This window comes from Carcharodon carcharias, chromosome 1 (assembly GCF_017639515.1).
Source record: "Carcharodon carcharias isolate sCarCar2 chromosome 1, sCarCar2.pri, whole genome shotgun sequence".
Classification (NCBI taxonomy): Eukaryota; Metazoa; Chordata; class Chondrichthyes; order Lamniformes; family Lamnidae; genus Carcharodon; species Carcharodon carcharias.
Window position 1 is genome coordinate 19851914 of NC_054467.1, and position 16680 is coordinate 19868593.

At 43.5% G+C, this 16680-nt stretch overlaps 1 protein-coding gene across 1 annotated transcript in view; it reads left to right on the forward strand.

Annotated features, from left to right (window-relative positions):
* The window catches only part of LOC121282420 (insulin-like growth factor-binding protein-like 1), a 57574-nt gene that overhangs the window by 35930 nt on the left and 4964 nt on the right, over nt 1–16680 (forward strand). Inside the window, exon 2 of the mRNA XM_041196160.1 lies at nt 14529–14638. Coding sequence (XP_041052094.1) covers nt 14529–14638 — 110 coding nt within the window. The remainder of the gene's footprint in view (nt 1–14528; nt 14639–16680) is intronic.

Below are 16680 nucleotides of genomic sequence, written 5' to 3' on the forward strand. Positions count from 1 at the left end.
TCTCAAAGCACTTTACAGCCAATTAAGTACTTTTGAAATGTTGCTACTGTTGACACTGCAACCAATTTGTGCACAGCAAGCTCCCACAAGTAGCAATGTGAAAGTGACTAGGTAATCTGTCTTTGTGATGGTGATTGAGAGACAAATTGTTTGACCAGTACACTGGGGACAACACCCTGCTCTCCTTTGAATGGTTCTATGGGATCTTTGATGTCCACCTGAGAGAACAAACAGGGTCTTGGTTTAGCATCTCAGTTGTAAGACAGCACCTCCAACAGTGCAGCACTCCCTCAGCACTGCAGTGGAGCATCAGCGCAGATTATTGTGCTCAAGCCCTGAAGTGGATCTTGAACTTGGAACCTTATGACACAGAGGTGAGAGTGCTACTAACAGCCACAGCAGACACAGTTGTAATATGCAACTGTGCTATTGTAGATTCTGAAAGGGGTTTATTTAGAAATTAGAAAGCAACTGAGTTATGAGTGTTTACTTCATTGACAGCTGTAAAGGAGATTAAGCTAAACTGAGCATTTGTGCATCACATTTAGTTGCGTGATATTTGTCCTTGGATGTGATTGCAAAAAATGCACATTTAGCAATGGTTGGATGGCTTGCCAGCTGGAGTGAGACAATTGGATGAAAGATTTATTCCGGATGAGGTACATCATCACAAGTGCACATCAATTGCAAAATCATGTGTAAAAGCTGGTCAGCACTTTTTGTGTTAGCAATGGCTCAGTGGTAGTACTATCACCTCTGTGTTACATTATTTGTTCAAGTTCCACTCCAAAGATTTTAGGCAGAATCTTCCATTCTAGAGTTTAAATTCGGTGGTAGGAGCGAAAATAAGGGGCCGGAATTTCCAGTCCAGTTGGTGGTGTGCGTCATGACGGACGGGATGGGGGTAGAAGTTGGCATGAGGGACAGAAATCTGTTTCACGCTGACTTGAAATCATAGTGGGATCATCCGATGGTGGAACGCGAATCCCAGCTAGAGGTTGACGTGAACACGATTTGCACCCCACTAATGGGATGCAAAGTAAGGCCCGATCAGAATCATCTCCCCACACCTGATTTACCATTTGCCAGCCCAGAACACACCTGGACAGGTGCGAAGTGCTGAAGTCAGGACTTACCTTAAAGGCCTTGCTCAGATCACGGACGGAGAAGAGGATGCTGGAGCCCCACAGCTTCCGGACCCTGGAGCAACATGTGCATCACCTGCTGGGTGGATCATGGCTCCACCGTGAAGCAGCTCTCAGAAGGTGAGAGGTCTCCGTTGATGCTTCGGGCCTCCAGTGGAACATCACGGTCATGGCCAAGGGCTGCTATGGATGATCGGTGAAGGTGAGAGTGGACAGCTTCTGAGATTCCTGAGTGGATGGCCTAGGGGTGTCCAGCTGCTGCTCCTCCCCCTTTCGGGTGCCCAAGGGCCCCGGCCTGACTCCTTGAGAGAAGGGAGCAGCTGGAGGAATGTTGAGGTGCCTCATTCCCCCTTCACATTGCCACTGCAGGAACTCATCCATGGCTACTGCAATGGAGTGCAGGTCTGCACATATCTCCACGTTCAGCTGGACGAGGGTCTCCATGGCATTTGCATCCCTCCCATGGAGACCTTCATACGCATACATGTGGGCACCACTTCTTCAGAGAGCAGGCAGTCACACTCCTCCGACTTGCATGCCACTCTGTTGAGGGCTTCCAACAGTTCTGCATGGTGTTCCCCTGCCTTCTGCTGACTCTCCATGGAAGCAGATCCGGAGGCTTATCATCTGACTCGAACCTCACAGGTGCCTCTTCCCCAGTAGCCCTCCAAGTGCCGGGGAGCTCAGCTGAACTGGCCTCCTCCTGCTACAGACATGTGTCCATCTACTCACCTCAAAGTCATGGAAAAAGTCAAGCTGCATGCCACTTATGTGCAGTCGAAGAGGTGAACATTATAAATTCTCACTGACAGGAAACTTAATTTAGAGGAGGACCTTAATTCCAGTGAGTTTTTTTTGCAAAAATATACTTTATTCATAAAATACCTGAAAGAACATTACAAAACATCATAAAAAGTACGATAATGTTCAATGAGATTTTAATAAGCATGCATGACATGCTAATGCATGCATAAGGGCTTCCTATTATTCCTTGTTGGGAAGCTTGACCTGCCTTTAAACTGCATTTAAAGTCCGAGAATAGAATTCCTTCAGTTCATCCCGACACCAGGAAACTGATTTTTGACTGCGTGCCAAATTAAGTCCCCTCGCCTTGCCATGCTTCCTGCTGCTGGGGAGACTGTAAGATTCGGCCGTTTAGCACATAGTTCAGGTTGACATGCCCATTGTAATACTGAGGAAGTGTTGCGCTGGTGGGAGTGCCGTCTTTTGGGTGAGATTTTAAATCGAGACCCTTTTCTGCCCTTCCTGATGGCACTATTCTTAAGGAGAGCTGGGGAGTTTGCCCAGTGTCTTGGCCAATATTTTTCCCTCAACTAACATCGCTAAAGCAGTTTGTTTGGCCATTATCGCAATTGTATTTTGTGGAATGTGTGTAAACTGGCTGCCGGGTTTCTAACATACAGCAGTGACTACACTTCAAAAGTATTTCATCAGCTGTGTAATGCTTTGGAACATCCTGAGCTTATGAAATGTGTCCTATAAATAGTCTTTCTTTTAGTTCTCCAATGGAAAAGGGTGCATTGGGTGCTCCTCAAAATGGACAGACAGCACCAATAAGTGCCTTAATTACCTCTGGGATAGAGATCAACACTGGAAGCCTTTTGGCCACTGTATATGGATGCAGTTTGAAAGCCCCACTACAGACTGCGTGCTCATTATTCCAGGACCTTTTCATTTCCCAATCAAGTTTTGGTTCCCCTCCTTCCTGACGCTCTTTTTCCCTTTGAATTTAGTTCAGGATGGCACTCTTCTTCCCCTTGCCCTGTTGCCATTTCATTCACGCTGGCATATATCCCTCACCACTCCTGCTCAATCAATATTGGTGTTCCGTCCTTCCAAGTCACCACTGCCAACTTCTCAATTCTTGCCCCTCCCAAAGCAGGACTTCCAGTATCTGCCTTCATTCCTTTGTCTCACCCCTTTATTGCCAATCCCTTTCCTGCCTCTTCCCTTTGTTTCTCCTTCTTTCCCTTCTTTACCGCCATTCCCCCTCCTCTTCATTTACACCTTTGTTCTCCCCTCTGTGCTGCTGTTGATGGAAGAGATTCTGGTTGCCCCATCCTATAGACAGTAATTCCTTTCTGAATAGAAATCTAACGTAGACACTGGAACTCCTTCCAGTAACATTGGACATGGTGCTGAAGAGGAATCATTAATTCTAGTTGAGCTAGAAAAAATTGAATTTATATAACGCGTTTAATATAATAAAACATCCCAAGGTGCTTCATAGGAACATTATAAAGCAAAATATGACACTGAGCAATATCAGGAGATATTAGAGCAGATGACCAAAGGTTGGTCAAAGAGGTAGGTTTTAAGAAGCATCTTAAAGAAAGAAAATATGTTGAAGAGGTTTAGGGAGGGAATTCCAGAGCTTAGGGCCCAGGCAGTTGAAGACACAGTCACCAATGGTAGAGCGATTAAAATTGGGGATGCTCAAGGGGACAAAATTTGAGAAGCACAGATATTTTGGAGGATTGTGGGGCTGGTGGAGATTGCAGAAACAGGGAGGGGCAGGGCCATGGAGGGAATTGAAAATAAGAAAGAATTTTAAAGTCGAGGTGTTGCTTAACAGGGAGACAATGTAGCAATGGGACTTGGTGCAAGTTAGGAGATGGGCAAAGGAGTTTTGGATGAGTTTATGGAAGGTAGAATGTGGGAGACCAGCCAGGAGCATCACAGATGTAAAGGAATGAGGGTTTCGCCAGCAGATGTGCTGAGGCAGTGGTGGAGTGAGCTGTTATAGAGGGGGGGACACATTCCTGAAGGTTTAACAACAGAATCTTTTAATTCCGGGAAATGCCATGACAACCCTGGAGGGTTGGCAACCTTAATCAGTACTTATCAGGCCCCCATCTACTCAGCACTTTCATTGAACTGCTTGAATTAATTGCTACCGACCTACATTTTTAAGCCAGAATTAGCTGTGGCCAGTGATGCATTCGGAGGTGTTTTCCTTTTTAGTGATCATTGATTTTGTAGATTGTGTATCAGTTGATATTGCTAGATTAAGTGTTTCTGTTTAATATTAATTGCAATTAACATTTTTTAAATCCTTCATTCTACTGTCCCACTATTGTTGAAACAAGATCATCAAATGGCGAGAAGTTAATTCCTTCTTTCGTTGTATACTTATAGCCTGGTGTCAAACACCACAGCCCCTAGTAATCCAGAGGCCCAGGGTACTGCTCTGGGGACCCTGGTTCGAATCCCGCCCCAGCAGATGGTGGAATGTGAATTCAATAAAAATCTGGAATTAAAAGCCTGACGATGACAATGAGGCCATTGTCAATTGTTGTAAAAACCCATTTAGTTGACTAATGTCTTTTAGGGAAGGAAACCTGTTGCCCTTACCTGGTCTGGCCTACACATGACTCCAGACCCACAGCAATGTGATTGATTCTTAAATGCCCTCTGAAATGGCCTAGCGAGCAACTCAGTTGTATCAAACCGCTACAAAGTCACAAAAAAGGAATGAAAGCTGATGGACCATCCGGCATCAGCCCAGGCACTGTAATGGGGTCAAAATCCTGGAACTCCCTTCCTAACACACTGTGGGTGTACCTACATTACATGGACTGCAGTGGTTCAAGAAGGCAGCTCACCACCACCTTCTCAAGGGTAATTAGGGATGGGCAATAAATATTGGCTCAGCCAGCGAAGCCCACATCCCATGAATGAATTAAAAAAAACCCTTTCGCAATTTCCTGTGTACATAATTTAACAAAAGTGTTAAATGTTTCCTCCCATATCCCCAGGCATAGATATTTAGAAAATGATTGCACTTAACTTCCCTTTTTCACAATATAGACTTTCTTCAGTTGGTTGATAGTTAAAAGGAGATGTGATTTCACAAGGTGAATGTAATGATTTGTGTACCATAGACACCAAAATCTTTTCACCCCTTAACACTTCTTAATCTCTCGCTATGAAGAAAATTGTCCAATCTGTCTTTCTTATGGCCGATGTAGATATAGAGGAACAACTATAATTTTACATTCATGTAGTTAAGCTAGATAATCTCTGTCAGAAGTATTGAAGCGTATCGCTGTGATGTCTCCTTCATAATGGTGAATCAGGAATTGCATTGTTAGGTATTATGCGGCTTGTTCTGGGTGACCAGTCACAGATTGGAGGATTTTTAATTTGTCTATCAAGAACCATATCTGTCAAGGTTTGTGCGGCTGCAGTTTGAATTTGCCCACAGGCTTCACAGAAGATCTCTGCACCGGGTCTTTAACGAGGTGTTTGTGACTGCTTGTGGAGTCCATTCGGCTTTCTAAGCTTGATCGGGACAGAGGTCAAATTGTCAAAAGTTCAGCATGTCAGTCCAAAGTGGCCTTTTTGAGTTCAAGTGGTGTTGAAGGATGTTGCTGAGATCCTGGTGGATGAAGAGATGTTCATTTTCCTTCATTTTCTAGGCTTCCCGGAGGATTGCGGCGTCTTAGTGAACGAATGGGATCATGAGCATGGGAAGCCAGCGTGTTGGGTCAACTTTGAGTATTCAGTGATATTGCACTGCGCTGTTCAAGTGTGGCTACTTCAGATCCAAACCAGTGCACAGTACTCAGTTACAGAGTACACAAGGTCCATCACTGTTTTTCTGAACACTCATGCTGATACACCCCAGCCAGTTTCTGGACTAGTTTAAGCCTTTGTATTTGAGGCTACCTGCCTTCAGCAGGTCATAGAAGGTTAGCATACAGTCCAGCTTCATTCTGAGTCAGGTTGGGATGGGGTCATGTCATACAGTTTTGCCACAGATGGTAACTTTCAAGATGCGCTTAGCATTCCTGTTTCCAAGATGGAAAGCTTTATCAGGTTTCCCCACATTGAATTCCATTTGCCATGGTTTTGCCCATTCACCTAATCTGTCTGTGTCCCTTTGTAACTTGCTGCTCCCATCTACACAATTTCTTAGCCTTAATAATGATTTTTTGCAGTCATGAGATATGAATTTTGCTGGCTAGGCCAACCTTTGTGCCCATCCCAAATTGCACCTTTGGAAGGAGGTGGTAAGCCATCTTCTTGGAACCCTGCAGTACATGTGCAGGTACATCCACATTGCTGATCGGGAGGGAGTTCCAGGATTTTGACCCAGTGACAGTGAAGGAACAGCAATATATTTCCAAGTAAGGCTGGTGTGTGGCTTGGAAGGGAACTTCCAGGTGGTGGTGTTCCCATCTATCTTCTGCCCTTGTCCTTCTAAATGGTAGAGGTTACAGCTTGGAAGTTGCTGTCGGAGGTTATTCACTGAAATTTATAGACTGGTTGCCCACTGAACCGTGCTACATTGTTAGTTATTCAGATGCTTTCCAGAGAGACATATCTGTGATTTCTGGGGCTGGATCAGCTCTCCGCCACATAGAAGAAGACAAAATATAAATCATGCCAAGCCATGCTGCACGTTTTTGAAAGGCAGTGGAATGAGGAAGCATATCCCACAACAAACAGATCAAATCTAAGCTCTACAGTCCTGCCACATCCCGTCATAAATGATGGTGGACAATTAAACAACTAACAGGAGGAGGAGGCTCCATAAAACCCTCAATGATGGGGGAGCCCAGCACATCAGTGCAAAAGACAACGATGATCAGTCTCGATCTCCTCGTGAGATCCCCAGCATCACAGATGCCAGTCTTCAGCCAATTTGATTCACTCCACGTGATATCAAAATATGGCTGAAGGCACTGGATACTGCAAAGGCCATGGGCCCTGACAATATTCCAGCAATAGTACTAAAGACTTATGCTCCAGAACTAGCCACAACCCTGGCCAACACATTCCAGTACAACTACAACATTGGCATCTACCCGACAGTATGGAAAATTGCTCAGGTATGTCCTGTCCATAAAAGGCAGGACACATCCAATCTAGCCAATTACCATCCCTTCAGTCTACTCTCGATCATTAGCAAAGTGATGGAATGTGTCATCGACAGTACTATCTAGCGGCACTTACACAGCAATAACCCACTCACTAATATTCAGTTTGGATTCTGTCAGGTCCATTTGGCTCCTGACCTCATTACAGCCTTGGTGCAAACATGGAAAAAAGAGCTGAACTCAAAAGGTGAGGTGAGAGTGACTGCCACTGACATTAAAGCAGCCTTTGACTGAGTGTGGCATCAAGGACCCCTGACAAAATTGAAGTCAATGTGAATCAGAGGGAAAAACTCTCCATTGGTTGGAGTCATGCTGAGCACAAAGGAGGATAGTTATGGTTGTTGAAGGCCAATCATCTCAGCCTCAGGTCATTGCTGCAGGACTTCCTCACGGTAGTGACCTAGACCCAACCATCTTCAGCTGCTTCCATCATAAGGTCAGAATTAGGAATGTTCACTGATGATTGCACAATTTTCAGTACCATTCACAACTCCTCAATACTGAAGCGGTCCATGTTCATATGCAGCAAGATCTAGACAACATTCAGGTTTGGGCTGATAAGTGGCAAGTAACATATATGCCATACAAGTGCCAGGCAATGACCATCTCCAACAAGAGAGAACCTTCTCCTCTTGACATTCGATGGCATTCCCACTATCAACATCCTTGGGGTGACCATTTGACCAGAAACTGAGCTGGACCAGCCATATAAATACTATGGCTACAAAAGCAAGTCAGAGGCTGGGAATACTACAGCAAATAACTCACCTCATGGCTCTCCAGAACCTGTCCACCATCTACAAGACACAAATCAAGAGTGTGATGGAATACTCTCCACTTGCCTGGATGAGTGTGGCTCTAACAACACTCAGGAAGCTCAACACCATCCAGGCCAAAGCAGCCCACTTGATCAGCACCGCATCCAGCATTTCCAACATCCATTCCCTCCACCACCGACGCACAGTGGCAGCAGTGTGTACTATATCCAAGAGACACTGTAGCAACTTGCAAAGGCTCCTTCAGCACCACCTTTCAAATCCACAACCTTTACCACCTAGAACTACATAGGTGGCAGACACATAGGAACACTGTCTTCAAGTTCCCCTCCAAACACACCATCTGACTTGGAACTGGGTCACCATTCCTTCACTATCGCTGGATCAAAAGCCTGGAACTCCCTAATGGCACTGTGAGTATACCTGCACCAGATGGACTGCAATTATTCAGGAAGGTGACTCACCGTCATCTTCTCAAGGGCAATTAGGGATGGGCTACAAATGCTGGCTCCCTTTGAAATTTGGCATTCTTACATCTATCATGACGTGTGTAATACAAAAATCTTCGACGGTATGTCTCTTTTTTCCAGCAATAGTCAAAACTCGTACTGCCAAGCGACAGTTTGTTTTATTCCAAGTAGGTGATACTTCATTTATATTAGCTTTTCAGAGTGGAATTGTCCAAAGCTTGGCTCCTCCTTATTACAATGGACACTTCACATTGAATAAATGCAGGCTTTCTGCCAGTACAAGGCAGCAGGCTCCCAAGTACTAAATTAGTGATGGTGAAAGCATGTGGCAGCTGTCTTTGCCTTGAGCCAATGCCTTTGGTTCCCTGCTCACTGGCTCGAGTGTATTATTTTAAGCTGGCCTACTTTTTGAGTAATTTTAAAATCAGGATGAAAATAGGGAGGAAGAACTTAGGTTCGGGCTTTTGTGGGGAGACAGAAGAGGAAAAATCCAGTTTGACTTATTACGTGACCCTAAAATTGGGTGGGTAATGTGGATACTCACTATCCTGTAAGTGTCATATCCTTCCCGTTCCCCAGTGGCAATTTACAATGTGATAACATTAGGAACATAGGACCGAGGAGCAGGAGTAGGCCATTCGGCTCTTTGAGCCTGCTGCACCATTTGATAAGATCATGGTTGATCTGGCTGTGGTCCCAACTGCACTTTCCTTTCTACTACCTATAAACCTTGACTCCATTGTCTGTCCAAAATCTATCTAACTCTGCCTTGAATAAATACAATGACCCAGCCTCCGCTGCTTTCTGGGGAAGAGAATTCCACAGACTAACGACCCTTTGAGAGAACAAAATTCTCATTTCTTTCCTAAAAGGGAGGCCTCTTATTTGTAAACTGTGTCCCCTTGTTCTAGCCTCTCCCATAAGGGGAAACTTCCTCTCAGCATCCACCCTGTCAAGTCCCCTCAATTGTGTGTTTCAATAACATCACTTCTTATCTTCTAAACTCCAATGGATATAGACCCAACTGTTCAACCTTTCTTCATAAAATAAGCCCTTCACCCCAGGAATAAGTCGAGTGAACCTTCTCTGAGCTGCTTCTAACGCAATTATATCTTTAAATCAGCAAATCAGAGTAACGGTTGCAATCACAGCAGGTGGGATCTGGTGTGGGATAGGATACGGGCAGCAGAGTTTTGGATGAACTCAAGTTTATGGAGGGTTGGAGGCTGGCCTGGAGAGCATTGGATTAGTTGAATCTGGAAATAACAAAATCATGATTGAGGGTTTCAGCATAAGATGGTTTGAGGCAGGGGTGGGGATGGTCAGTGTTACAGTGGTGGAAGGCTTTGTAATGGGGAAGATGCGAGATCGGACGCTCGGCACAGGGTCAGATAGCCTGGCGAGGTAACCAAAGAGAGGGAGGGAATAATTGATATGGGATTGAATTTTGTGGTGGGGGGCTGAAGACAATGGTTGGTTTTAGTTGCTTAGATACTGAACAGTAGCCTAGCCAATTCTGTATCATCACAAATAAATACAGGCATACTGAGGTCATCCTTCCATACAAACTTATGATTCCCCATCGCAATGTCTTTTGAATGACCCCAGAGTTTTTGCCTCCACTACCTATTCAGACACCAATCCAGGTATCAATCCCAGTATTTGAAGACGTGCTTCTTGGCAACTGTCCTGAGCTTGGCCTGGATCGTCTTATGAACTATGACATATTGTGGTGGCAAACAGTACAGAGTAAATTTTTGAATTCCATCACAAAGAAACTGCACCCTCATGTCCACCTGCAAAAGTTAGCTGCTTCTATGATGGCCCCTCAGATAAGCACACTCTTCACATTTAAGTGGCATTAAAGGGGATGAAGGTGGGGGGTGGTGGTGGCACATCCCTATCTCGCTGCCCCATTCCCCCCCTCCCCATATCCAACCCAAATAGTTGCCGTACCTACTTTAGTAGGGGTAAGAGATGCAGCCCATCAATGAGGTGGCAAGCTCAATGGGAGGCCATTTTACTTGTCATTTCTTTGCCTGCATGCTGACCTTTTTTTAGAATTTTTGGGGGTGCAGCTAGGCATTTTGCTGCTAAGTTTGGTCGACTCTGCTCAAAGTTTTTCCTGACTATACGGTAGCAAAGGATTTCTCCATAGGAATAGCAGCTTTAAGCAGTGAGTATTAAATAGAGTATTAATATGTTCATAAACAAGCAATCGGTTAATGAGGATTCCAAACAGATGTCTATGATCACTAAAGAATATTATAATGAATTACGTTTACCTTTAAGACAAATTGGTTATCAAAATAATCTCTGGCTCTTTGGAAATTCAATAGCTTTTTATGTATCTGTATTCCTGTTGTTATTTAAAGGCTCTTTCAGGATTATTTTGATACAAAGAGTCGTTTCAGTCCTGGCGCACTCCCTTAAAGAACATTGCATCAGATTTTTGCCCTATTCATAATTTTACTGATGGAATATTCCAAGCAGATGGACCTTCATTGATCACTGTGAAACGTAACAGCTGTCTGAACAAAATCTATGTGTAGCCCATGGGGGGTCCAGGTTCCCTCCAGACACCCAAGGTTCTCTCATAATGAAAGAATATTTGGCAAACGTGCAATAGCCTCCTTTAATAGCACTCTGTTACTTCATTAATAAGAAGATTGATTTACTGGGGACTTCATAATAGGCTCCAACAGGGTTGTTATCAGAGCAGCTTTTATAAAGACCTCATTAGGCACTGCTTTATTATATGGTAAACTCTACCACCTACATTTCTGCCCAACTACATGCTGAGCAAGAGTTTTCTCCAGATTTTGAATCAAAAAACCTTTTAAATTGGTTCTAACATCCAATTTACAGCAGTAACTATCTGAATTGCTTTTACTCTGCAGGACTCCAGTGCTATTTCTGCAGTCTCTTTGTGATGGACTCATTTTAAGAATGCTGTAAGACGACAGCACTGAGTTGTACTGTTCTAGCCACACCACTGTCCAAAATGTGGAGAAGCATGAGCGTTGTACTGTATTTTTAAACGTAGACAGTAGCTTATAAGGGGCCAGCAAAACTCCCAAAATTACCTGGGCCTTCATGGGGTGATGACACAGGAGCTCCAAGTATAGGGAGGCCCCACTCCCAGCCCCAAGCACTCTGATGTGTAAGTCCTTGTGAAGGACAGACAGAGATACCCCGTCCTCCCCCTGTCCCCTTTCCAGGGTTTCCCATAGACACTGCAACAGCAGGCCATTTTTTTCAGCCTTCTGCCGCACTCCTAACAGAGTTAGAAAGGGATATAAAATTATGGGACTTAATCAGATGCTTAACTGTACTTGGAAGCAGCTGCCAAGCCAATCTTGTCCTGATTCCAATATTGTGCATTGCTTGTGATTTGATGTGACCTTGTCTCTGAGAAACAGACTCCTGATTATTTGCAAGTACAGATATTCGGGAATGCTTTATTGTGTCTTGTTGGATGGTCAGGTGATGATCAACAACATTACTGTTATGAAATCTTGCCTTTTATAATCCGAATGTATGCTTTTTCCCATATGACAAATGCCTAGGTTGTGCAGTCACAATCCAAAGTTTGGTATGGGTAGCAATGTCAATTCTATTTTCCTGAAATGCACAGGAAGGAATTTAACCCTGTCGGTCCAGGAGGCAATTAAAAATGGTCATTGTGGCATATACCAATACCACTGCCTTCCTGTGGGTTGCCATCTTAAATTGCTCTTTTGAGCAAGCAAGAAGGCCACCCAACAGAGAGCTATGGGTCCTTCTTTAATATGTGGATCAAGTCTGATGATGTCAGTGGGACCTGACAGCAATTTTAACCAGAGCTATGTGCAGGAAGCCAATGTGAACCAGGGCCAGAAGAAGCCTCCACACCCACAAGGAAATCTATGACCCCCTTCCCCTTCCCATGACCGTGATGCCTTTTGCTGATACCCCTTCGAACCAAATATCCAATTAGTGAGACTATGGGTTTCTGGCAGTGGTCTACTGCCATCCAAATTCCCACTCCCAGCCTCCTATGAGCTGGTGCTTCCCACTGGGTTCGGGCAAGGGAATAATCTCCCAGGCATCTCACTGTGAAGGGCCGGACAGATTGCCACCGCCTCAACCTCCACCTGCACGCCTCACACCTGGAGCTAAAATCAGTCCTTAGCATTAAAGAGAGAAAGAAGTTGAATTTATATAGTGCCTCCCACATCCTCAGGACATTTGATTCGCAGCCAATAAATTGTTTTGGAAACATACTCAAAATGTATCTCATCAGAACTTCCAATCTTTGTATGTGGCTGTCACATCCAGTTCATCTACAAAATTGAAACTTAATTCTGAATGAACATGGCTCAGCAAAGTTCGGGGATCAACTATTGTGTTTAACAGATTCTGGACCAACTCTGCAGGTTGATAGTCAATTTTATTAATAGTTGGTGTTTAGTGCACCATATTATTCAAAAACACTGGGACTGAAACTTTTTATGTGCTAATTTTTAAGGGTCGCAATTCATATGATGCAGTGCAGTTTCTTTGTGAGTTTCTGCTACATCTCCCTCAAGTCAAAGGTAATTTTGGAAACAAAGCGTCAAAACCAGAAATCACAGAAAAGAACAATTGATTCTGAAATTCAGAATGTTCAATCAATATTAAACTACTAATGTCATCCAATATTCTAAAGTGAATTGCAATCTATTCTGACAGTATATTTATAAACACGCTAAGAAATTGATTGGCATAGTTCTTCCTCACATAAAAAAGTGAGTACAGGGGCACATCTTTGTCGTTAATCGACAGATTCTACCTTATGAATATACCAGATGATTTTCTAATTGAACAATTACACTGCACGGTTACAAAATAGGCACATATTACAATAACAATAAGCACAATGATGTTGACTTCCAGTAGCTCCAAAACTTGCCTTACACCCAGTCCTGTTAGACCTGGTAGATCCCATGAACATTCTGGGGGCTACCATTGACCAGAAACTGAACTGGACTAGCCATATAAATGCTCTATCTACAAGAGCAGGTCAGAGGCTGGAAATTCTTGGGCGAGTAACTCACCTCCTCACTCCCCAAAGTCAGTCCACCATCTACAAGGCACAAGTCAGGAGTGTGATGGAATACTCTCCACTTGCCTGGACGACTGCAGCTCCCACAACCCTCAGGAAGCTTGGTACCATCCAGGACAAAGCAGCCCATTTGACTGGCACCACAATCACTGCCCCCACCACCGATACACAGTGGCAGCAGTGTGTACCACCTAGAAGATGTACTGCAGAAACTCACCAAGGTAACTCTCCAAACTCACAACCTCTGCCATCTAGAAGTACACAGGCAGCAGGTAGATGGGAACACCACAACCTGCAAGTTCCCCTCCAAGCTATACACCATCCTGATTTGTAACTATGTTACTGTTCCTCCAATGTCACTGGATCAAATTCCTGGAACTCCCTCCCTAACAGCACAGTGGGTGTACCCACACCACATGGACTGCAGCGGTTCAAGAAGGCAGCTCACCACCACCTTCTCAAGGACAATAAATGCTGGCCTGGCCGGCGACACTAAGATCCTGTCAATTATTATTTTTTTAAATCCCACTGAAAATAGACTCTGGTCAGCTGTGTTTTTTATTGTGTTACGTGCTGTTAGCACAAGAAAATAATCACAGGAAAAAATACACAACCTTGGCGGGAGCAGAGTGTATGCCTACTGGAGATATACCAGAAGGGAACATAGTGAACAGCAGGAGGGATTCAGCCCATACTGAGCCTGTTCCTCCATTCAGCCAGATAATGGATGACCGTATCTTGACCCTATTTACACATTTTTGACCCATATCCTTTGATATAAAAATCTATCAATCCCGAACAAATATCTATCAATCTCAGTCTTGAAAATTTCAATTGGCCTGACATCCACAGCCTTTCAGAAGGGAGAATTCTAGTTTCCCACGACTTTTTGTGTGAAAGAAGTGCTTCCTGATTTTACTCTTAAAGAAAATGTAAGTCAGCCAGCAGAGGGAGCAAATCATTCATTTTCATTCTTGTTCAGAGGGGAAAAAAAATCTCAAAAAGTAGTTAAGAGCAAGATACAACACTTCACAGCTTTTGAATTCCAAGCTAATGCACTTGTACAGGTGAAGTACGGGTCAAGTCAGTGTAAAATATTTCCTTTTCGTGGAATGTAAATATGTCAATAATTTGCTCTTTCATAGCTCCTGTAGTCATACTCTCTCCAACATCAGTCCAGAATGTGACTGGTGCTCAAGTCTATCTGGCCTGTGAAGTGAAAGCTGTTCCAACTCCCATTGTCACTTGGAGGAAGGTAGGAAAGGACTCAATTAACATTTCTTTAATGTTTATTTGTTTCTTTAATGAATTAATTCACACGAAAGAGGCAGATAGTGATAGATTAAAATAGTCATTTAATTTTCAGGCCTTTTATTCCACTGAAAAAAAACTGTCTTTTGCAGGTTTTAGGCCAAAAATTTTATGTATTTGTTATTTCAGCATAAAATGCTCTTAAGTTGTGAAACTGTTGCCACTTACCCCTTCAGTATTGCTAAGAAACAAGTCATGGTGCTGGATTTCTGCTGAGTCAGTATGACTTGGAAGCCCTTTAAAAATGGCAGGCAGGAATTCCCTGATTCCCAACTCCATTCCCAAGGTTTCCGTTTTTTGAGAGTGCCTTTTATGGTGCGGGATGGTTCGGGCCACGAGCGCGCACTCTGCACTGCCGACCTGGCCGGCTCCATTGTGGGTATAGTTATGTCCTACTCCTCCGCAATTTTCATAGAGTCATTGAAGACGGTATTCCCTCCAATCCAGCAACTACCACATAGGCCAGTTGAAGAGAAGAAATTACAATCCCCGATCACACAGCGACCACAGAGACTCAGGCTTCCTCTAACCGATTTTATTCAAGCATATGCAAGGGAGCCGCAATCATTCCTAAGAATGAAGACCCAGCTCCCTGACTGATTACAATTCATCACTTTTGTACTTTTTCTTATCACAATACATTTGAATACATTCAATCGGTAACCGACACACGGGTCCATACTAACTCTATCCTATTGAGTACATAAACATGTGATTTTGCTAACCAATTATTCTAAATTATTCGTACGCAAAGACCTTGGTTCTCACAGTTCAGGACCGTTGGTGTTTCATCAAAGCCCCCTCTTTGTCTATTGTAGGTCTTCCTATATCTAAGCTAAAACCATCTGCCCCTTCCCTATGTGAGAGGGGAGTACACCTAATCTAATTTGTGTCTTCCAGCCTGACTCTCAAGGCTGTGCAATGTTCATCTCGTAATCTTCAACTCCTAATATGTTTAGCAGCCATGTCTGCCTGGAGATTTTAGGGTTTTTCAGTAAATTCTTACAGTGTTCTCTTTTAGCATTTTTAATTTTCCCCGAACAGTCATGGTTCACGGCACTGCAGGGGTGCTGTGAAACATAGTTTGCATGAGGGGATCTTTAAAAAGTTAAGTTCAAAAGGTCTCTTCATGCCCCCATATCAAGGGATTGCCCCTCAAACAACCTCCATGGCCCCTCATGCCCCCATGCCAAGCTATGGCTATTCCATGCCTATTCAGCCACTAAACACTGTCCAGAACCGATGAAACCTATCAACAGGATGTGTAAAAACACTTTTAAAAGCACAGTCGTTCATTGATAACTTTCTACTTCCTTAAAAAAAACTCATTTTCACTATAGCCCAATAAAAGTATCAGTCATCCAGAACCTTTAAAGTATCAATAGATGAAACTGCAAGCTCTTTAAACCTCTTTATCTTGTATAAATAAACATTGTGAAATTAACAGCACAGATCAGGGAGCCAGAGCTGTCAATAAAGTAATGTTTTCCCTGGGGTCAGGTGTTTTAACAAGCTAATGGATTTCTGGGCTCTCAGCCATGCTTCATTACACATTCGTGGCTGCCTCCATCTTAGGAGCATCAGCCCAGACATTTGAGCCTAGGTCCTAGAGTCAAGCTATGAACCTACAATCTTCTGTCTTAGAGACAAGAGAGCTACCAACTGAGCCACTGCTGACACCAGATATGAGTGGAGAATGCAGACAATGATTCTGCTACTTCTTGCTTATCTCTAATATTAGGCATTCAAACTGCTGGTGAGAGACTAGCACCACTTTACCTGAGAGAATTCTAAGGCATAATATTTATTATTAGTCATAAATTATAACATCTTTTAAATTGTAAATTTTTAAGATCTCCTAGCTGAATACTGAGTAACATTGTCTAGTGTGAAATATTGGCCTATATTTTGAATCATATACAACTTTTTGTCCATGCATTGTTACAGATTCCCATTGTGTTGCTCTGTACTTTCATTATATGTTCA